We start from the raw sequence: 24,168 nt of genomic DNA, 5'->3' as shown, positions 1-24,168 counted from the left end.
TCACAGAGAATCGTTGCTACCTGCGTCACTGAACTTGCAACACAAACACAAAAGAATCAGCACAGCCAGCGAAGGATCGAATGCAACTGTTTTGAATGAGTGCACCTTTTCAACCAAAAAGTTTCGTTGTCTATTGCGGAAGTACAGATGTTCCTCTCGCTGATAGCAGAGGAGCGGATCCAGTGAGAGCTTGATGGGGCGACGCAGAATGAAAAAGTTTTTATTTTAAGAGTCGTGGCAGTAGAGGCGGCGCAACTATAACGAGATGTGAATAATCCCGCCCACTCTAAAGCGATACTACACTGCAGTGGAAATGCAAACCGTGCCGAGCCATACAAAAGCACCATAAATATCATTCTGAAAACAGGAAGATTTTTGTAAACAGATTTTTTTTGTTATCCTGCCACAAAAAGTTGAAGAAACTTTTTAATAACCTTTAAAAATGGATGTAACTATCATTGAGATACTTTTATAGTTTTTAATTAATATTTTGAATGAGGTTTTATTTTATATTTTATTTTTATTTTTCATTTAGTTGTTTTTGTTGTGTTTGTCATTTTTATTAGTTCTTGTTCTTTTTAAGTATATCAGTTTTTTTTTTGAGTTTTACTTATTGTAGTACATCAGTTTAAACTATGAAAATTTAAAAAAATGTTGCCTGTTTATTTTATTTCACATACTTATTTCACTACTTAAAAAAAAAGATTATTCCAACCTTCTTTAAGTGTTTTCCCCTTAAGAGTCTCAGCCTTTTAATGAGACTTTCTTTATTGCTTTTTTATTTCTCAAGATGGATAAACTACCTAGACATTTTGACTTTGTCCCGCAAAAGAACATCAAACTGAATTTTTGAAAAGGTTAATCATAGAGGAAATGTTTTCCAGTTATTGTCAGCTTGATTTGCATTTTTAATCTTTCTTTGAATAAATTATTACATCTGAACATATAAAATGAGTGTCACATCACTGACCCATAACTGGTTCCATCTTAGACTGTAAATTAGAATATGGTATTGAAATATCAGACTGTGATCTGTGCACCAAAAACTCAAATTAACATATGACATAGAATTGTGTTTTTATCAATGTAGTAACTGGAAAAAGATCTCTCTACATAGATATTCACTGCGAGGCATGCGAGGCGTAATTTCAAGTGACATTATTACAGTATTTACAAATGTTCTCAAATTAATGGCATATTGTTGGTGCATTACCATTGGAGTCTTGGGACAATAAACAAATCTTCATAATGACATTAATACAGCCGTATGCTCTCATTGCAGTACTTAATGTGAAGTGCAGCATTTTCTGACTACATTTTCCCAAAGCATCGCTGTGCCATTTATGCGCATTTTCCACCCACATTGGATGTTTCCACTTCATAACATTTCCCCCACCTGAAATATACAGAAAAGCCTCTTCAAAACATTTTCTGCCTCAAATGACCCAAAAGGTCTTTTAGGAAGATCACAGGCACAGGTTTTAACAGCCTCAGCCGAGCGCATGGTGGAAACCGGATGAAGCCTGTGATGTTGTCAACAAGCACTTGATCAATTTTCATGTTTATAATAGGATGCTGCTTATTTTCTCTTTCCTGTTTTACAGCCATCACACTTTATAAGCAATTTGCATTTCTACACTGCAAAAAATGAGAGATCTTCTTTTTTAGTTTTAAACATAAACTTCATTTTTATTTATATATATTTTTTTCAGAAAACAAGACTTATTAGCTTAAATTGTTTTGCTTCTGAAGTAAAGGTATTTTGATATAAGAATATTTAGATATTTGTACTGGAATTTAATTTAAAAGAAAAAAGTACTTATGTGACACATTGAGTCTTTTTTTCTGAAAAAAGTTTGAGTTTTTGCTTAAAATAAGAAAAGAAAAAAAATGCAAATGGGATAAAAAATAATCCTGTTTTCCCTTCGAATTAAGTTATTTTTCGCATTTTCAGATATTTTTCTTGTTTTAAACATAAACCTACATGCAAACATCTGTTATGTGAAATAGCTTATTCAGGACAGTAGTAAATAAAAAATAACATGCAATTTTCATGATCCCTCTTATTTTGTTTCAATTATTAACATTTTGCACATTCTGCAAGGGGTATGTAAACTTATGAGCACAACTGTAACTGTAATGGAAAATAAGACAAAATGCTAAGAAATAACTTAATTTTTGCAGTGTAGAAATGCTAATAATGTGTGATTGCTGTAAAACAGGAAAGATTAAAAAACAAGCAGCATCCTACTGAAAACATGAAAATGTGTCAAGTTTGCTAGTTGACAACATTACGAGTGCCACCCAGTTTTCTTTTCTCAAGTAAATGTATCTTAATTTAAGAATGTTTGATGAAAACAAGATGAAAATACTAGGTAATAAATAATTTTTGCAGTGTATACCAAGATTTAATGGCCTAGTAGACCAAAAAAAAGGCACGTTTCTATCACTGATGATAGTTTCAAACCGGTATGCTATTTCCAAATCTTAACACAGCTGTTTTTCATACAACAGCACTTAGTGAACCATATTAAAGTTTCAAAATATACACCATATTTGTGCTACAGTTTATTCCCACTCCTGTAGTTTTCTAAAATCTCACTTTTTGATGCCTTTTTTGTCATCCCCTTTGTGTGCAATGATTTGCAATGACACGCTGACAGAATTTTCAATTGTTGAACTAATCCTTTAGGAGGAGTAAATTGCTTAGAAAAAAAGTCAATAGATCACTGCTTGCAGTGTTTTGATCCTATACTTGTCTTCTCTCAGTTTCAGCATCGAGCCAAACTATGACTTCTTGTACATCTACGACGGACCTCACAGCAACGGTCAGCTGATCGGCACATTTCAAGACAGCAAGCTGCCAGAAAAGGTAGAAAGCAGCTCCAACATCATGCACATTGCCTTCCGCAGCGACGGATCCGTGAGCTACACAGGCTTCCATCTGGAATACAAAGGTAATTGTTCTTTTGTTTTCGGGCTGGTGGTTAAAGAGGCTGTTCTCAAACTGGATTTGTGCCCTTGAGAGATGCACTTATTGATTTTTATCAATTGAGGGCCAGTAAATGATGACAGAGTGTACATTTTTGGATAAACGGTTCCTTTAAGACTGTCATGATATACGGTTTCAAGATGCTTGAGCGCAAACTGGAAAGTTTCAAAGGTTGACAGTGACTCACCGCTTGGCATTTTCATCCCTTAAGATCTTTTCATCTTCTACAGCTTTATCATATGCCATATGTCTTGTGTTCCTCTCCCGTATAGCTAAACTGCGTGAGGCTTGTTTTGACCCGGGCAGCGTGATGAATGGCACTCGGTTGGGTGGAGACTATAAGCTGGGCTCCACTGTGACCTTCCACTGTGATCCAGGCTACCAGCTCCAGGGTTATTCCAGTCTCACCTGTGTCATGGGCGGCACCAACAGACCCGAGTGGAACAGAGCTCTGCCCAGCTGCCAAGGTATGCTCACGTTCCCATCTGTATTGTGCTTAGAACATCCCCATACGACCCAGATACCCGCTCTATTTTTGGAGCTGTGTGGGATTCAGTGTATGTTGGGGCGTTTATCCTACAGTAGTTTTGCTTGTGAATGAAAATCCGAATTGTACAGTTTTTCTTTTCACCCAGATCAACACAAGGGTGTTTACATGTACTCCAAAATTGTACATGTACTACATAAATTTGGAAAATGATCATTTGAAAATACGCTTTGCAAATCAATAAACCGCGTACTAGAACACTGCCACGTGTTAGATAGTGAATAAGCTGTCAAAAAAGGGCAAAATCAAGGTGTGACGAGCTTTTGCTAATAAAAGACCATCATTTAAGGCATTTTTGTGACCTTACACATTGGCTAATTAGTTACAATCAGTAAGATGTGCATGTGAACTCTTAATGAGTGTCAACAAAACCCTGATAATAACTATCAAAAATAACCTCATTTATGTGCAAATCAAGTTTTTCTTTATGGTGAAGTTGCTGTATGTAGGAAGGCGCTTGATTTTATTTAGTTATTTATTTGATAAGTTGTTTCAGAGGCAGAGCAAGTCAAAACATTTTGCTGAAAGGTTATGGATAAAAACTATTTTATGTGGAATAATGTGCAGTGCACTGATGAATCATTCTTAGTAAGGTCAGTGATGTATATTAAGAAGTTAAATCGGGTCAATTTTGATTTCATGTTGATTTAAAATGCAAGACGGACATTGAATAAGCTTACTAAAAATATTTGCATGTAGAACAGAACTGAGGTAACATGCTTAAATTTCAAGGTAAAATGCATTGATTGGGTTTGTTACAGGTAAAATTAAGTTGTTGAAGGTGTAATATTACCTTGTACATAAACATATTTAATAAGAAAAATGCTAGACAGGACTTGATTTTATGCATTGAAAATTGATTTGTTCCAGTGGTATTGCTATTAACTATAAAACTAATAATAAAAAAATGAAATAAAAGATAAATATCAGAAGAAATAACAACAAAAAAAGACAAAAAACTAAAACTACAAAACTAAATAAAAAATTGAATTGATTGTATTGTGAAAAATTGGCATTATATACTACAGTCAAGTGATTGGACGAGCGGAAGTGTCGCAAATCTAGGCATGTTATCCAGATTTGGATTATATTTATGACTTTTTTTCTGATGAAATATTACTGTTGAACATGAATGCATGACATTGCATGCTATCAAGTTATTAATTTTAAGTGGTGTAAGGTCTTTCTGATGAAGCTGGCTGCCCAAGGGACTATTGTTTCTCTGTGCCTTTATCGTTATCTATTGTTTAACCCTCTGGAGTCGATTAACACGTATACGCGTTATGAGGCATTTTGTCCTGATAACCCCGAAAAGAACTTAAATTACACTTTTAGTTTTGATCGTACAGATAAGAGCAATACATCAATTGAATCTGTAAAGGGTCTTCTTTTTTTGTATACAGACATAATAACAACAAAACTTTGTGCATTTATAAAATAAAGATAACAAACAAGGAGTGCTGTCTGCAGCCTTTGTCTGCGGTGATCTTCATTTACAAACACGTCATTAAAATGAACTGTAACTCAGTGAATACTCAACACAATCATGTACATACATGCTGCTCACATATTATTATAGCCCAGTTTGTGCTGATTACAGTGAGATTAGACTTTAGCCATTAGATGTTTATAAGAAACTGAAAAAAGCACAAATGTCAGGGCATGACAAAACTTCTCCAGGCCCCAAAAATACCCTTAGACTCCAGAGGGTTAATATTGAGAATGATTTTTAGAACTATGTTTTTATCATTATCATTATAGTTATCGTTCTTGGTGTGAATGGGCCTTTAAGCTAGTTGAGAAGTCTGGTAGAGATAACCATGAATCAGTATTTGTTCCCTGTGCAAACAGAAATGTAGTTAACAGAGAGGTCTTTGTATCCATGTATTTTATAGAGGACACAAGTGGATGGTATGGAAATGGCACATAAGTTTTCACATGTTTGTGCATGAGACATCTGAAACAGCCTTGAATTGATACCACACATATCTGGACTGAAGGCTGGTCTATTGATGTCTGAGTTTTTTCTGCATGCATGGCTGGCCTTGCTAACCCTCTTTGGGTGAGATTGTGTTGGAAATGCATCATATGGAATGAGCCGCCAGTCCGCTGGAACAAAAGCAATGGTTTTTGGTTACAATGCAGTGGGTAACAACTCACAATGATTCAGTAATGGCTCATTGTTCTGCGCTATTTTGCAAATGATCTTCACAGAGCTGCTGATATAAAGCATCGCTCCCCACACCTCCTAAGAGACAGTGGAAATGTTATGGAAAGACTTTATATTCAGCATATTTTGTGATGTTTTTAGCTATGCCTGGGAGAGTTGGACTGAAGACGAAAGTTTTATTTTAGCAAGAGCTGTGTTACTAACTAGTTGCTGACTTTTCAGGAAGATGCATGTTCAGTGGATTCAGATCCCAGTGGACGGTTTCGTCAATATTAACTCTGTTTGCTGTTTTAATACATGCTCCTGGTCTGATAATCTTTGTTTTTCTTTGTATGTAAACGTTGAATAAAACTCCATGACATGGTCATGCAGAATATGTGCTTTATAAGCACTAATAAACAGCCAGTATGTTAATAACAGGCATGCTAATAAGCAATGCCTGTTATTAACATACTGGCTGTTTATTAGTGCTTATAAAGCACATATTCTGCATGACCATATCCTACCCAATACCTATTGTAAATCAGACAAGTACCTTACTAACTATTAATAAGCAGCAAATTAGTAGTTAATGGTTTGATAATAGCGAAAATTTGACCTTAAAATAAAGTGTGACCAAGATTTTGTAATGTTTCGAAAGTTATTTAAAAAAACAAAAACAAATAAACAAACAAACAAACAAAAAATTGCAAAATAATTAAAAACAATTTAGCATGTTAAAAGAACTGTTTAATATCTAAATCTATTTTAAAATATTATTTATTTCTGTGATGGCAAAGCTGATCATCAATATTAAAAACATTTTGCTGCTATATATATATATATATATATATATAACTATATATATATATATTATTATTTATATATATATATACAGTATATACAGGTGCATCTCAATAAATTAGAATGTCTTGGAAAAGTTAATTTTTTTCAGTAATTCAACTCAAATTGTGAAACTTTTGTATTAAATTCAGTGCACACAGACTGAAGTAGTTTAAGTCTTTGGTTCTTTTAATTGTGATTATTTTGGCTCACATTTAACAAAAAACCACCAATTCACTATCTCAACAAATTAGAATACTTCATAAGACCAATAAAAAAAATACATTTTTAGTGAATTGTTGGCCTTCTGGAAAGTATGTTCATTTATTGTACATGTACTCAATACTTGGTAGGGGCTCCTTTTGCTTTAATTACTGCCTCAGTTCGGCGTGGCATGGAGGTGATCAGTTTGTGGCACTGCTGAGGTGGTATGGAAGCCCAGGTTTCTTTGACAGTGGCCTTCAGCTCATCTGCATTTTTTGTCTCGTTTCTCATTCTCCTCTTGACAATACCTCATAGATTCTCTCTGGGGTTCAGGTCTGGTGAGTTTGCTGGCCAGTCAAGCACACCAACACCATGGTCATTAAACCAACTTTTGGTGCTTTTGGCAGTGTGGGCAGGTGCCAAATCCTGCTGGAAAATGAAATCAGCATCTTCAAAAAGCTGGTCAGCAGAAAGAAGCATGAAGTGCTCCAAAATTTCTTAGTAAACTGGTGCAGTGACTGTAGAAACTTAACACTGGACTTCAAGCAACTTGGGCTATGAGCTTCTCCACCCTTCCTCCAGACTCTAGGACCTTGGTTTCCAAATGAAATACAAAACTTGCTCAAATCTTAAAAGAGGACTTTGGACCACTGGGCAACAGGTCCAGTTCTTCTTATGGTTACTTGACTTGACTTAACTCTGACGTTGTCTGTGGTTCAGGAGTGGCTTAACAAGAGGAATACGACAACTGTAGCCAAATTTCTTGACACGTCTGTGTGTGTTGGCTCTTGATGCCTTGACCCCAGCCTCAGTCCATTCCTTGTAAAGTTCACTCAAATTCTTGAATTGATTTTGCTTGACAATCCTCATAAGGCAGCAGTTCTCTCGGTTGGTTGTGCATCTTTTTCTTCCACACTTTTTCCTTTCACTCAACTTTCTGTTAACATGCTTGGATACAGCACTCTGTGAACAGCCAGCTTCTTTGGCAATAAATGTTTGTGGCTTGTGGCAAGGATGCATTAAACTGATCAAAAGTGACTGTAAAAAACAAACAAAAAAAAAACATTTGTAATAATACAGATAAATGCTGTTCTTTTGATCTTTTATTCATCAAATAATCCTGAAAAACATCCACAAAAATATTAAGCAGCAAAAACACTGATAATAATAAAAAAAACGTATTAATAATTGAGCAGCAATAGTATTTGATACAACATTTTAACAGCAAGTCAGCATATAAGAATGATTTCTGAAGGATCATGTGACAGTGAAGACAGGAGTAATGCTGAAAATTCAGCTTTGCATCAAGAATAAATTACATTTTAAAGATATTCAAATACAAAGCAATTTTAGAAGGTAATTTTTTTTGGATTAAATAAATGCAGCCTTGGTGAGCATAAGAGACTGATTCCCAATAACTTTTTTTTCTCATGGAATATCCTTATACACATTCATATTTGTCAAATTACAGAAGTAGCATTTAGTTATTTCAACACTAGTTACACATTGTTTTTTTTTTTTTTTTTTTTTTTTTTTTTGTCTCAAGTGGTAGTCTATGTCTAGATCCGTCTCCTGCCAATTTCTCTGCTCTTTGTGTTGTCATGGAGGAAGAGACAGCGGCCACAACACTCTTTGTGCAGGCCTTTCAGGCTTGTGCTCTTCCACCTGGAAAGCATTGATTAATATTGGATGTGTTTGGGCTGGGGTCTCATGTACGGACTGTGTCACCCTGCCACTTGTGCGCACAAACCCACAAGGGCTTGACGGGGCATCTGACGGCTCTCTTTTACTCTTCCTCCAGCTCACGGTGTGAAGAGATGCTGGATTATGCGCTGCTGCTAACTTGTGCCTCTGGAGACTAGTGCATGTGTGCAGTGTGTGAATTATGGGGGAGTTTGATAGGATTGATCCTTCACAATTGAAATCAGAATGAAATATACTTATGATCTGGCTTTGTGTAGAGCTGTGCGATTTATTGGATCTTTACAATATAATCACAGTGATTTGACAACATTGTTAAAGTGCTTTTTATTTGGCCATCAAGTGTCCAGAAGTGCGAGTGATCATCAGACTAGTTTTACTGTCTTTTTCTCTCATGTGAGTTAGGACAGAAAATTAAGATGAAAATACTAAATAGAAATAAAAATGATTTAATCGGTTAATACAATTATAGTAATATCACAATTATACTAAAATAACACTGATTGATGCATATAAATGAAAATAATCAAATATTATTCATCCAGATATAAAAAGTGTTTAAATCATGCCTTGGTCATTTGAAAATGGTCTATTTTACTGTGTTTTGCTTCTTGCATGAGATTGGCTAATTGGCTATTGTAAATATTGAGAGCTACAGTATATTCAAGAGACTTGAAATGATCAAGTTTCAGTTCAAGTTAGATTAGATATCATATATTCAGTGTGTGTATATTTCTGAAAATGTTTGTAATTTTTAACGAAATTAGAACACAATTGCATTGTTTACTGTAGTAGTTTAAATAAGCTATTATACACAACAGATGTTATGCATACATATTGTGCACAAGACAAAATAATTGCTGAATTTACACAAAAGACCCCACTCAAAAGTTTATTGCACATTGTGTAATTTTCCAGCAACATCTGCATATTTGACTTACTGTATGATTTTGACATCCATGTTTTCACACTGAGGACAATTGAGGAATTATAAAAGCAGGGGGTGAAAATTTTTGGAACTGAATGATCAGGGTAAATAGTACTTGTTTTGTCTTCTGGGAAACATTTAAATAATTTCTGAAGGACAGTACTGAATGAAATAAGATGTTTAGACAAAATGTACACATCATCATCCTTCTCAAAAGTTTCCACCCCCAGATCTTTAATGCGGCCAATTGTGTTGCCGCCTTGAGCATCAGTGAACGTTTGAAGCTTTTATATTAGATGTGTATGAATCCCTCAAGTGTCATCCATGTGAAAAGAAGGATCTCAATAATATAGGCAGTTTTGGAAAGAAATCAGCACCGTTTGGAAGTCATTGTATGAGTTGTACACTGCATGTGTGTACTTCTTCCTTTGAGATGCCGTCTGCATTTATAGATTTGTGAAACTCCAGAGCTTGGAGATGTTTAAACTGACATGAAACATTGTAAACACTTTTCTTGTCATCTGCAGAGATGAACAATTGTAACATGAGTCACAAATGATGATGTTCTTCGACTCAGGAGTGAATGATTTCAGTGCTCTGATGTATTGACTCTGTCACCGTGTTTTGTTTGCTAATCCTCTGAAATTAATATTTCACCACAGAATATTGTGGGATCAGCAATAATAAACCCACACTGAGACTTTGAATTTCACATCAAATAATGCAAATGGGGCAGCAGTTTTCCCACTTGTGTAAGTCAAAGGCTATAAATGTCACTCGAAAGAACGATTTATATTTTGCGGATTCGTATGACTGGATGAAAGCTTCTGCCTGCTCCATTAGATCCTAATCACCTTTTATCCCCCTTTTGCTGCAATTATTTTTGCCCATTTCTCTTTGCATTATGCTAAATTGTTTCACTCATTGTGAAGAAATAATTCATATGCCCTCTAATCGATGATTGCATCAAGACTGTATCTTAAGACCGTATACTGTAGGTTGTATTTTAGAGTATGAGATTGAAAAGTATTATTGTCAGGCCTATAATTCTGTTCTAGCTGGTTGATGAATGACTGAATGCTGTTAACAATGCTCGCTATAACTCTAGCACTCCTTCCACAGCTGTCATATTGTGCCACATTATATAGATTTACACCTTGCTGTGTGTTGCCTTTGTTAAACATGGTCTAGGTACAGAGTTTCTCCTCAAATGAACCTCTGGTTAAAGGTGGACTCATTTTTTCCACTTTCCACAAAGCAAAATTTGACTTTATTTGATTTATATACTTGTTATTTTTGACAAATTTGTTGAAAAAAAATATAGACTTGCATGAGATGGAGTCTCCTATCGATGCCTTAAAGTGGGACTCATCTGGAAAAAAAAAAAAAATACAGTAAATAAATGAATGGTTTTGACACCGAGGCAAAAATTAAAATTTTATTTGTGCCACGTTTTTAAATGTGTTAATTTAAATGTGTTTAAATTAGTATTATATATATTAGTATAATATATAGTATAAGTATTTATATACTATTAAAGTGTTTATTATTATTTAGTTTTTAGTTTTAGTAATGTTGAGCAAAGTATTTTTATATTTCTGTTTAGCTTTTATTTTTCTTTATAATAATTTTAGTGCTTCAACTTTTATGCAACAATTTAAGTATTTAATCTAATATTTAATAAAACACACACACACACACACACACACACACACACACACACACACACACACACACACACATATACTTACATGTTTTTGCAACATACATGTTGTGTTTTTAAAAGAGTCTGGCTTGTTTGAATTTTAAAACACATTGAAACAAGAAAGATTGTGTTTGGGTGTGTTTTGGATATATGCATGCATTCACACTGCATTTAACCTTCGTTTGTTTCTTCCAGCTCCATGTGGAAGCCGGTCGACGGGTTCAGAGGGCACTATTTTGTCCCCAAACTTCCCTCGCAACTACACCGCGGGCCAGTCCTGTGTGTATGTGATCTCAGTGCTAGGAGAGTTTGGTAAGAAATACACTTTCAACCTGACCACAAATGAATATAAGTGAACGTCAAGGCTTAATGAAAGCAGACCCTATGCTGCTATTGAACAGAACATACACATGCTGCTGTGAAAAGAACCCTTTTAGTGAGAAGAAAAAAAAAAAAAAAAAAAAACGGAAATTGAGAGGAAAAAAATGTCCTTTCTTTTCATTTCTGAGAATCGCTGTTCCTGTAATTGAATAGGCACAGTAGCCACAAATGAAATGTTCATTTGTGTATGTTTCTGCAACAATGCCAGAAATCCTAGTCTTAATGGGTTTCTAAAATCAAAATGCAGGGACTTTTTGCAGACCGCCTCTTTGAGTCGTTTTGCCGAACATCAGGGGCGTCAGTGTGGCCCAGCAGGATCAGAACTTCTGAAATGGTTTGGACTTTAGGTCTTTAGGGTAACTGAGATCATGTTTGGAGCTTAAATCCTCATATCAGAGCCTTATTTATCAGAGGCTCATATTTTATGCATGTATGCACTGTATTTATATATAGTTTTTGCTTGTAACAAACGACATTGACTGTGCACAGCAAGATACCAAACCATCCAGAAACAAAGGAAAATGCTTTAGTGGCCTTACATGAACTATAGAAATGTCAACTCTCAAGACTATGGAGCTTTAACTACAATTGTTTTTGTTGTTCATAGTGTTCTGTAGCTGTGGGCCACAACAAATGACACTTTATTGTACTTTGACCAGCCTGTGAAACGTTCAGGGCTGAAATGAAACCTTGAGATCAGACACAATTGATCAGGATCTTCAACTTTTTTGTGACTCTTGCTGAAGTTAGTCAGCCAGCGTTTCCAATGTGATGTATGAGACTGTCTACTGTGGCGTCCACAAGTCTGACCGCTTTAAAAATGTGAGATGTTTTTGTGTAAACCTCAAAATAACACAATGAAATGATAAAAACTCTGAGCCTGTTTTCAGCTCAAGAGTTAAAAAATGGTATTTCGGTGTACAGCTCAAATTTATATATATTTTTTTTCTTCCTAAAATTGATGAATTTGACAACACTAACACCGTTATTTCTGCACTATATTTAAGTCTTAAATGTCACTAGTGAAATTAATCTTTTGTACAGATAGTCATTTTTTTTCTTGCTTCAGTGGAGGCAAAATTTTCTAGTAATGTAAAAATGTATTTACTTTTTTCTGATAATATACTTTATATGAGCAAAATCACACGGGTGGCAGTGCCATATGGCTGTGATATATCACAGCATGCTGATATACTGCCATATCACACTGCTACGAGTGTGATACTGTGTTTATACAACAGTTTAAAAAAGACAACAATGCAGTGTCTTTAAAAACCACCTTTTGTGCAGAACTACTTCCTTCTGCCATGGATTCAGATCTCAGTATCACAGTTTAACAGCTGAGCCCAAGCCTCCAATACTAATTTGAAAATGTCACTTTAGAACTAGTAACAAAGGAACATTGAGTTAATGACTATCCTAGAACAACATGGTAAATCATGTTAAAACATTTCAACAACGTGCTAATCATGCTAAAAACATGCTAATCATGCTGAAACACATCAATAACATGCTGATCTTGTTAAAAACATGCTCGCAACATGCTAATCATGCTAGCAAAATGTCAGCAGCATGCTAACAACATGATAATCATGTTAAAAACAGACCAACAACATGATAATCATGTTAAAAACATCATAGCAACATACTAATCATGCTAGAAACATCCTGATCACGCTTAAGGCTAGTTAAGGTTAATCAACATTTTAATTGTGCTAAAAAAAACATGCTAACAACATACTAGAAACATGATTAGCAACATGCTAGCAAACATGCTAGCAGCATGTTAGCAACCAGCTATTCATTCTAAAAACATGCTAGCTAGGGTCCTAATTAGATAGTTGTTGATAAGATGTTGCTAGCATGATTTACAATTGCTTCAAAGTTTCAGGCTAGGCTTTCTCAAGCCGACTTCAGAGTTTGTTCACAAACTTTACTCATCTAGTTTATTATAATTTACTTCATAATCATATTTTTATTTTATTCTTTTTTTTTTAATGAAAGGATTTTTGCTAGTTGTCTCATACATTTTGGACCCCGCATCTAATTTCATTCACTTGTTTTTTAATGAGATGAATATTGCATTTAAGGCTGTTTTTGACTTTTGATTTGTTTGGTCTGTAGCTGAGGTAGATGATGCCTGTCACACTGTAATATTTGGTTCTGAACCGCGTTACAATTTCATCATCAATGTGCGTTCCGCTGGGAATTCTAGTGGCAGCTGTTTAACGCTGTAGCAAGGGACTGTGAGAAGATGCCAGTTTTGCTGTTTTATTTATTTATTTATTTATTTATTTATTTATTTATTTATTTATTTGATGTGTTTGTTGTTGTTTTTTTTACTGCCAAAAAACAAAAAACACTTGTGTCAGTTTGCCACCAATGCATTGCACTAAATGTACCGAATTCAAGCAGCAATGAGAATTATAATTGGCAACACACAGTATATGTAATGAATTGTGATTCATTTTTGAACTTCTTTCATATCAGTTTCAAACCTTACATTAACTGTCCATGAAGACAAGGGTTTGCGGCAAAAACCGCAGTGTGAAAAGACACATCCTAAAATTAATTTGGCTTAACAGGAATTTGAATGGCCCGTCTTTCATGTGTTTTATCAACTTCCAACTCTCTCAGTTTGCAGAAGTTTATATTAATAAGTCTGTTTTAACTCGACTAAATGTTTTCCTGTAAATGCTTGTAAAATGAGGGAACCATGCCGTGGGGCATCTGACTTGATTATGAAAGTGTTCTGATTAAATGTAACTGTAGGAAGAGAGACACAGAATAGAGAAGACCAACCACTGAAGGTCTTCCTGAAATATCACATCAAACAGGACTTGAAGTTCTCAACTCTTCAAAAAAAACCTCTCATCTCAAAGTTTTAGGCATTTTCATCCTCAGATTCAAAGTAGAATGTGGTCAGTGATTTCAATCTCTGTTGTATTTTAAGACTTTAAGGACAGTACCTTATTTTTGTACAAATATTTAAAGGTGGTGTATGTAAGTTTTTGACTCTACTTAAGTATAAAAATACCATAATATGTTTGCAGATATTTATGAAACATGCTAAGTTAACATACTTGTTTATCTGAAAAACAATGCTACAGTCAGTTATTCTCCTTTGAAAATGTGCATGTTTTTTGTTTTGGTTTTCGCCCCCAGTTGACAGAAAACACAGCGTATTTCATTTCATTCATCGTCAAGTGCACTCTTCCTGTTGGTGTCGTCAATCTGCCAACCTGCATGTTCGTCAAGTCTGAGGAGGAGGGGCCGGGTGAAAAAAAAACATCTCTAATATTTTGAATTTGGACTGCAATACCTAGTTCAACCACTCGGTGTCAATCCTACATACAGCACCTTAAGGGGCAAATAATTCCAATACATTGTTTGAACTGTTTTTCTTTGACTTCAAAGAAACTGTAAAACTTGTAATCATTCAAAGAGACTGATATCTAGTCAGCAGAACTTTGGGTCCATGAACTGAAACAAAAACGAAGAGCTGAGAATCAGCAGTTTTTCTTAGAAATTCATAGAATTATTCTTCTGGCTGACTTTGGTGTTTATCAATAACAGCGTTTTTCAGTGTCCAAACCAGGCAAACAACAAGCAGTAATTTGTCTTTCCACACTGATGGTGAAAATGCAGAATGATGTGAAACAATCACAGCCAATCAGAATATATTTGACGAACATATTTGAAATGGGCGGTACTTGTCGGTGCATTGTCAAAGAAAGAATGATTGACAAAATTTTGTCCTGACACTTGTGCATCACTTTAATGATGTTGCACCTGATTTGGACTTGGTTTAATATACTGTATACTACTTTTTAAAATTCTTTTTTTAAGAACCATTTTTATTCAGCAAGGATGCATTAAACTAATCAAAAATGACAATAAAGGTATTTATAATGTTAAAAAAAAATCTGTTGTAGTAAGTGTGACACTGAAGACTGGAGTAATGGCTACTGAAAATTCAGCTTTGCGTCATTTAAAAAAAAATGTTTAAATAAAAAACAGCTTTAAAATTATTTCACAATATTAATGTTTTGTTTAGTTTTTAGTCAAATAAATGGTAATTTTCCTTTAAAAGCATCAAAGAATTGTACTGATCTTAAACTATATGTATATTCTAGTGCTGTCAAACGATTAATCACGATTAGTCGCATCCAAAAAAAAGGTTTTGTTTACATGATATATATGTGTGCACTGTGTATATATATAAATACAAACACATGCATGTATATATTTAAGAAAAATATGTTATCTTTATATATTAAATATAGTTTATATAATATAAAACATAATATAAATATATAATTGTATATGCATGTAAATATTTTCAAAATATATACTGTGTGTGTATTTATATATACATAATAAATACAGTACGCACACATATATTATGTAAAAAAAAAAGGTTTATTTTGGATGCAATTAACCGCAATTAATGATTTTGACAACACTATACACTATATTTGTTTTCTTCTTTTCTAAATTTAAAGTAAAAATTATTTCAAAATGTTTAGTTTCTTAATAGTAGTTGCCAAGTAAATTGTGAATGACTCTTCAGATCATGATATTCCCAAGCCAATAAACAAATAAATAATTAAAGCTTTCCCACTTTTCACAATCTAATCACATTGTGTTAATCTTCCTCATGAACTATTCTTGGAAATGTGTTATGGAAGTAAAATGTTATGGAAGTAATTTTATGACTTTATTACCTGAAAGAAAAACTCATCACCAAAACGTCCATTATTGTTTTTTTGTAAAAATGTGTTATGTTGTGCATTATGTTGGAGAACAATAAGATGATGGTGCCTTAACTTAGGGATATTTTCGCTTATGAACAGAACTGTCGAAAGAATGTATTTCTCAATTAAGCTCATCAATTATACAGGACCTTTTGAATGGAATAATAAGGCTGTTCTCTGTTACTTTGTTTAATTATTCTGTCACCAATAATAAATCCAGACATTTTATAAATAGCATCTGTCTTTTGAGAGCAAAACTGAATTATTCACAGCTGCCAAACGAGCGCCGTAGGCATGAATTGTACATATTAGACTGCAGCATGCATGTTTATAGAAAGTTGTCGACCAACCGTACATTGTGCATCTGGGCAGTACGGCAATAAAATCTGTTCCCTTTGTACCGGAGTCCCTCAGCATTTCCAGTGTATGAGAAATCTTGGCAGTGTCGTGAGAGCTACTACATTAGATTTATGTAAACTGCAGTGTTTCATGCAGTGCCGGGTCTTTTTATGCCAATCACAGTGTCTTCGATGTATAGTTGCATTGCTCACGTTAATCCCAACTTGCTCCCTGTCAACAGTCCAAACTCACACCCCCTTAAACTGGTGGCAGATGTTTCAGAGAGCATGAGCACAAAAATCTGGCCCCGAGGACATGTGGATTGCCCCATGTGTTGCTTCAAACTGCGGAGAATGACTGCAGCCACCCACGTGCATAGCTGTGGATTCAACAAAGCCGTCGTACGTGCGATTGGCCAAACACGTTCATTTCACACACGTTCACATCTGAGTGCGGACATCGGTCATTCACGAATGTTGCATCTTTGCGCTCTTTGCGAACTATGGGTTAATACAATTAACATGAAAGCCAGTTTTGAAGAACTGAGCTCTGAATAAATAAAAAAGCCACCTAGTGAGCTTTTTTATTTTACTTAATAGTCATGTGAATCTCCAGAGTTGAAAAGCACATATGATGCATACAAGTCATGTCAGAAAGATTGTATTTATGAATTGAATGAACAAAACCATAGCATTTCAGTGAGAAAATATGGGAAACACAATAGATGCAGCATCTGTACTGATGGTAATTTTGTTCAAATAAGTGAAATTATTATTTCTTTCCATTTACAATAAAACTAGATAAGCTGCCTGTACAAAATAGCACAGTATTGTAATATTACAATTATGAGAATGTATAACAATTAAATTTGCAACACCTTCATAAACTAAATAGCAAAATAAGCTTTATTCATCATTTTTTGGAAGTAGAGTTAAAAAAGATACGTTGCCATTTTCTCAACCAAATTAACTTGAACGCACCTCACAATTATGACTTCTTAACTTGTAAATGCATGCTTTGCTAAAGAACTTGAACTCACGAAAAGTCCACACCAACATCTCTGCAACAGAGAAAACACTGTTGACAATGTAAATAAAACAGATTATTGGAGTACATTTAACAAGAATATGCTTTTTCTTTCAAAATTTCAAGTTCAGTTCCATATGTCACTTGCTAATTTGAGAAATCTACAAGCAATTTCTGGGTCAAGATTTATTTTTACAGCATTTTTTTTAAGTGCACTTGCCTGAAATGTTTTAGAAACAATTTTAGCTCTGAAATTGCTGGTAAATTTCACAAATAATTGCAAAAAAGGCAAGTAACATATCGTATTAAATGTGAAGTTTAGAAGTAGAAAGACTGAAAAACATAGTCCTCAAATCTTTATTAACTGCTGATGAAGCCAATTGTGGTACGATACATGCAATTTCAGTCACATGCTCTAAGCAACTGACCAATCAACAGACTGATTCAGCTGACCAATCAGAACAGTCTGGGCTTTTCGGAAAGTTCTGATTGCTCGTAGGCTTCATTGATCTGAGCTTATGCACCTCAGTTTTGGAGTGAACTTTTTTTGTTTTACCTAAAAATAGAAGTACTGTACATGAGCTCAGATCAGCATATGATTAGTTCAGTTCCAAAAAAAGAAATACAAAACCTGTGCTTATTGAAGGAACACAAGCTGATAAAATCCAAGATTGAAGCATAATATGAGATTTACAAGAGATTTTTTTTTTTAAAGGTTTGATTTTCAGCTTGGCACAAGAGTTAGCAAGACAGGAACTGTGTGAAAAGAGGTGCTGCAGCAATGTAGATTATGGGATAAATGTTTTTTCTCTCTCTCTCTCTCTCTCTCTCTCTCTCTCTCTCTCTTTAAATCATGTAAATATTTTCTAGCAGACCCCAAAAATTTAATTGTGAACTTTTAAATGAGCATAATATGGACACTTTAAACCGATGTGGGTCAGCAGTCACTGTGAGGGCCGAGGACCATCTAAAGCATTAACTCTTGAGTTTTTACTGCAAAACTTTTTCTTCATTGTCGCTGGAAAGCAAGTCGCCGGGGTTTGTGAACATTGCCTGCGGCTAGCCTGGTGGGTTAGTAGCAGGGAACATGCTGAGAAGAATCATACTCCAGAGAGATAAGTCACAGAGTTTTACGACTTTGCTAGCACAAATGTTTGTCGTTGTTGTTGTTACTGTCTGTTGCGCCGCCTTGAATAATTGACTGGGAGTTTGTTTCAAAGCAGTGGGGGTTTATATCCATGTTTTCTGCAAGCGTTTGAGGTTCTGTAGTGTGCTAGCATTGGGGCATAGCACTGGGCCTCCCCATGGATGGGGCTACAGTTTGAGCTCCAGGCCTTTTCCTTTCTTCCCTTCATTGTCGCGTGGAGGTCTAGTTAGCTTCTAATCCACCTGCTGACTCTGTTGTTGAAGAAGCGTATGGTGTTGACCTTATTTGTGATTTTTGTGTTTGTACTCCTCACTGTACAGGAAATAATGTGGATAATGTTATGGGCAATTTTAACCTTGAATGTACGTGTTAATCACAGACTTGCAGAAGGCTTCATTCTTACCGCTGTAAATAGAGTGCAGTCGGGTTCCTGGAAGTACAATACCATTTATACAGTGGCTTTTAGATAGTGTTTAAACCTTTCAAGACACATCTACCATAAACCTTGAGGTAGATGGGTGATGATTCTGCAGCCATAAGCTGTCATGTTTACGGTAATGAAAAAAAAAAAAAACCTGATTGAATTGTTGAATCTTATGTGAATAACCAAAACGCCCATAATTGGGATTTTTTTTTAAGCTGTTTGTTTGTTTGTTTAGCTAGTTAGGTAGTTAGTTTTAGTATTTTATGCCTGCCAAACTGTTTTTTGTGTGCAGTTTTCACTCTGTAATTAGTACTTTAACTATTATTATTGTCGCTGTAGGTTTTTTTTTTTTTTTTTCACTCTTTTTTATTTGCGCTCTATTATCTACTATTATTATTTTTACTGTCTATAGTTTTTTTTTTCTGCCAAAGTTAATATATTAGCTAGCTATCATTATTAGTGTTTAATTGTAATAATGATAATTATATATATTATAACTATATATAGTTTTTGGCTAAAGTTAATGCTCTAACTACCTATTATTAGTAGTTTTTAATAGTGATATATCAATATCAGTAGTCTAGTGTTATTGATATATTGTGATGTTTTATATGTGTGTACTTTTTGAACTTCATATATAAATATGTTGTATTATATATAATCAGTGGTTGTATTATTAGTTTTATTTTGTACTGTCAGTTATTTGATTATATCATGAGTAGTTCATTCATTCAGAATGTATTCAAGAAGTAAGTGTGCATCCTTGCACTGTGTTTTTCTGATTTGCAAATAGTTTTAGCTTGAAACCATATACAAATCCATCAGATTCAGCTCAGAGCTGTTTGGTTTATTTTCCAGCTCAGCTTTCTGAAATGCTGTGGAAAGAAATGAATGGGTAAAATACGTCTGAAACTGAGGCAGCTGAAAAAGTAGCTTCTTTTGTTAGTCCTTCATCTTAGACAGCAGATTTTGCCTGAAAAGAAACCTCGCTGAGAGCCAGCGCTGATTTATTTGTTCACTGGTCTAACACACAATCACCTAGCACTATAAAAGCCTGGAGGCGCAGTTAGATTGGTAAGGACAAGAACAGCCGTTCACCATTACCCTTCTAGATCACAATGGTGACCTCAGCTGTAAAGATGTCTCCTAGATTTGGTTTAATGGTCTTCGCTTTCCTTGTCGAGAAAGAAAGAGGTTGCCTAGCCAACGACAGTGCCATTTCCTTTACTTAATAAACCATTAAAAGTTGACGAGGCCCTGAGATGTTCGAGTCTTTGTGTTAATGACGAGCTCAGATCATTTTGATTGGTCCTGCATTGCGTTGAATTTCCCAGTCCTCAGGAGACGGTAATGTCCAACCAGACGGCATGTGTGACCTCCGTACAGAGCATGTGGAGAATAATGTTACTTCTTTGACATTGTGTGAAGATCAAACACCACATGGTTCTTGTATAACAAACAACAGAAGAGCCAATTAGTCAGCAGCCTTTGTGTCTGTCAGAATTAATCGTGCAGTGAATGCATGATATTGATTTGTTGACTAATATCCTGTACCTGTATTATAATAAGACTGGATAAGCTTGCCAGACCACATGCCCGAAAGGGACTTTGGCATCTCATTTGCTGAAATATTAATTCCAGGAGTCGTACGCTCCCACTGAGCTTGGGCTTGTTATTGACTGCTGGTAATAGAGGGGGCTACAGAAGGAGCTGATATATGAGGTGTAATTAGTAAAAACAATGCATCAAGTAGTTTGTCTGTCCACAGTGAACATGTGTGACGTGTGACAGCTGATCAGATGATGATTAATGTTAAACAGTCAGTTATGAAAAGCTGGATTTTGGACCAGTAAGATATTGTTAAAATGTTGATGTGTCTATTAAATAATACTGACAGGTTTCATTTGTAAGCTATGTTGTTTGTCATTGTAATTTAAAATTACATGTAATAAGTAAACTGTTTTTCATTCTGAATGCATGAAAAATTAATAAATTAAATTAATAAACTTGTAACTACTAACTTATCATAGTGCAAAGAATAAACAAGACTGTGTATTAATAATTAAATGCATTTATTTATTTGGTTATTTTTTATTATTTTAAAATAACTTTATTGCTCACTTATGTTTTTTTTTTTTTTGTAATTGTAATTTGTTTAATTGTTGAACTGCAGATACTGTATGCCTCCATAGACCTGATGGCCAAATGAATACATATTGGAGATGAGCATATATTGAAATGAAAGAAAATGGTTGTGTAAAAATATTTAAGAAAACTTTAAATGCCGGAGGATGGATATTTATACAATCGCTAATATGTGCCCCATGAATATTAAATGGCTGGGCACTCCAGGAAGTTCACCTAACAGTGTTAAACATCACCATATTAATATTCATGAGACAAAGCTATGTGAATATGTCATAAACAATTTGAGTGAACTTGTGATTTAAAAAAAAAAAAAATAAATAAATAAAATAAAATGGGTGGAAAATCCCAGACTTTCTTTTGGAGTAGAGACCGTATGCCATGGCAACAAGAACATTTTTCCTAACACACTTGATGTTTTTAATATACTTTTTTTTCTTTTCCCTATAGACTATAGAATTTATTCATGAGATGCAAAGCTGAATTTTCTTGATTTCATGATCCTTTAGAAATTACTTGCTGATTTGCTTCTGAGAAACATTTCTTATTATTATCAATGTTGAAAATATATTCAAATGGCGAACATTGACTTTAAATTGTAATTAGAATGTTTTTTTAAGAAGCAAAATATAGTTAAGGATATAATATTATTATAAAAAAATTTTGAGAGAAAAATTTGGAAGAAAAATTTGTAATAAAACTGAAGTATTACATTTTGTGATTTTTTTTTTTCTTTTTATCTTCAAATCTATCAAATTATAAAAAGTTACCCTCTTTTTTTTTACAGGTATTTTTTTACTTGTATTTTGAATTTTGCACTTCTTTTAGGGTTGTCAGTAAAATTCATAGATAATGTCCCGATAATGAGCTGCCAGTACTTTTTTTCTGTTATTTTACAGTTATTTTTGTGTGAGTTGAGTGTTTCTTTGCATTACCTCCTCAGGTTAAAATCATTTATTGCTGAAATTGTCTTAATATGTGCTGCTGCTTTCAAATGAAACAAATGTGCAACCTCGTCCAATTACAGGAAATATATTTCTTTCAAATGCCTGAAAGTAAAAAAGAGCAAGCAAGTCTGACTGTGAATTATTCATAGGAAATGACAAACATATGGCGCTGTTTTTCTCACCTTGTGCTCTGGCGTTCTATAGTGTTTTATCATCTGTCTAATGTACGGCGATTGCCCGAAGGCAGACGCTGTTGCGAGGCCCTCGGGCGAACCAGATTCACTTACTCTCTTAAGAGTTTGAGTATCGACTCCTCTTCTGGTTTATAGCTTTATTTAGAGTTGCAATATTAATTTAGTGCATTTCCCTGCAGAAGTTTGAACCTCTTGTTAGGGCTTTTGTGCTGTGACTTCGGTGGAGTTGGTTACTGCTAAATTCAATAAGTGATGATTGTGTTGGGAGCACTGCTATAAGGGGGGACAGAAATACGAGCTATATTGTTGAAGGTGTCATATACTGGAAGTTTTATTAGCTCTAGGGCTACTTGTTTCACCAGAGGTCCCTTTGAAAGCCATAAGAGACAACGCCATTTCTGTTACGGCTTCAAACCATATAGAAGTACCATAACAAATGAAATGTCTAACAGATCAGTTGCATTTCTCAATGAATGAATGCATGAATAGTATTATCATATAAATTAATTGTAATAAAACGTATAGAATTTTATTGGGAAGAATAAAAAATAAATGCATCATTAATGAATTAAAGGTCATATGGTTATTTTTTCTACGAGAAAATAAATCATGCTTTAACATATACAGTATTACACTTTTAACTACTACTACTTCTAACATTCTAACTACTAACATTAGTTAGTTAGGCAAATATAACTGATTTTTAAAAGTATTTTATAGGTCAAAATTAAATTTTCTTTAATCTCTTATATTTATTTTAAAATAGTAGAAAAATACTATTTCTATGAATTAATAAATACACACAAACAAATAGGCAGCGATCTCCGTATGAACTTAAACAAGTCTCATCGAATACTTTCATGAACAAATGCTCTATCCACATTCATCTATTACTGCATGTCACCAGCTAAAGAATAATTTGCTGATTTTCAACCAGTGTTGTTCTGTTACAGTGTCAGTAATATAAATAAATGAACAATTGTATTATTCTTCTGTAGCCTGCACCACAATATCCTGCTTATTTGCCAGCAGAACCTTTTGCCTGCTGTAGTTTTATAAAAACTACAGATCCGTACCTCTGCATGTTTGCATCCTCAATCACAGATATTCTGATGAAGCCCAGTGCATTGTGGGTGTTGAAGTTTCCTACCTTTTTTGCCACAGCTGCTATTTTCTATTCATGTAGCACTGATTTAAAAAAAAGAAAGAAAGAAAGAAATTGTGTTACCACTGCATTAATAGCCAACTTTTATTAAACCCTCATCTTGCCAGCGGGGACTTACCACTAACTCATTTTGTCTACATGTATTATAAAGTAAATAAGGTCATGTTTGATTTCAAGCTGACTCGATTTCATTCTATGAAATGCACCATCTCAGCAAAAAAAAAAAAAAAACTTCCTTTGGGAAGTGATGCCAGCTGATGAAAAATTTGTAGAGATGCTATACTGACCTGCATGGCTATAAATAAACAGTAATCAGGTCTTATATACTAAAGCAAATTAGTTTTTTTTTTTTTTTTTTTAATGTTTTTTTAAGAAGACTCTGTTTTTTTTTTTTTCTCTCTGTTTCTCACTACAGTTCTCTTCGGCCAGTTTATGTTCTTCCAGACGACCCCTAGTGATGTGCTGGAGATCTTTGACGGGCCCTCGACGGAGTCTGCGCTCCTCACCTCTGTGCATGGCTCTCACTCAGGTAAAAGGCTTTGTTTACCGCCACCGCATGAGACCAACTAAAGGC

General features: G+C 34.5%; 1 protein-coding gene across 1 annotated transcript in view; it reads left to right on the top strand.

Moving 5' to 3' along the window:
- The window catches only part of LOC109105484 (CUB and sushi domain-containing protein 3-like), a 242,628-nt gene that overhangs the window by 117,588 nt on the left and 100,872 nt on the right, over nt 1-24,168 (top strand). Inside the window, 4 exon segments of the mRNA XM_042741717.1 lie at nt 2,770-2,957; nt 3,265-3,459; nt 11,265-11,381; nt 24,010-24,123. Of these exon segments, the coding sequence (XP_042597651.1) occupies nt 2,770-2,957; nt 3,265-3,459; nt 11,265-11,381; nt 24,010-24,123 (614 nt within the window).

The sequence above is a fragment of the Cyprinus carpio genome, chromosome B16, assembly GCF_018340385.1.
Source record: "Cyprinus carpio isolate SPL01 chromosome B16, ASM1834038v1, whole genome shotgun sequence".
Lineage (NCBI taxonomy): Eukaryota > Metazoa > Chordata > Actinopteri > Cypriniformes > Cyprinidae > Cyprinus > Cyprinus carpio.
Note: the sequence above shows the minus strand (reverse complement) of the source record. Positions and strands in the feature narration are given on the sequence as shown.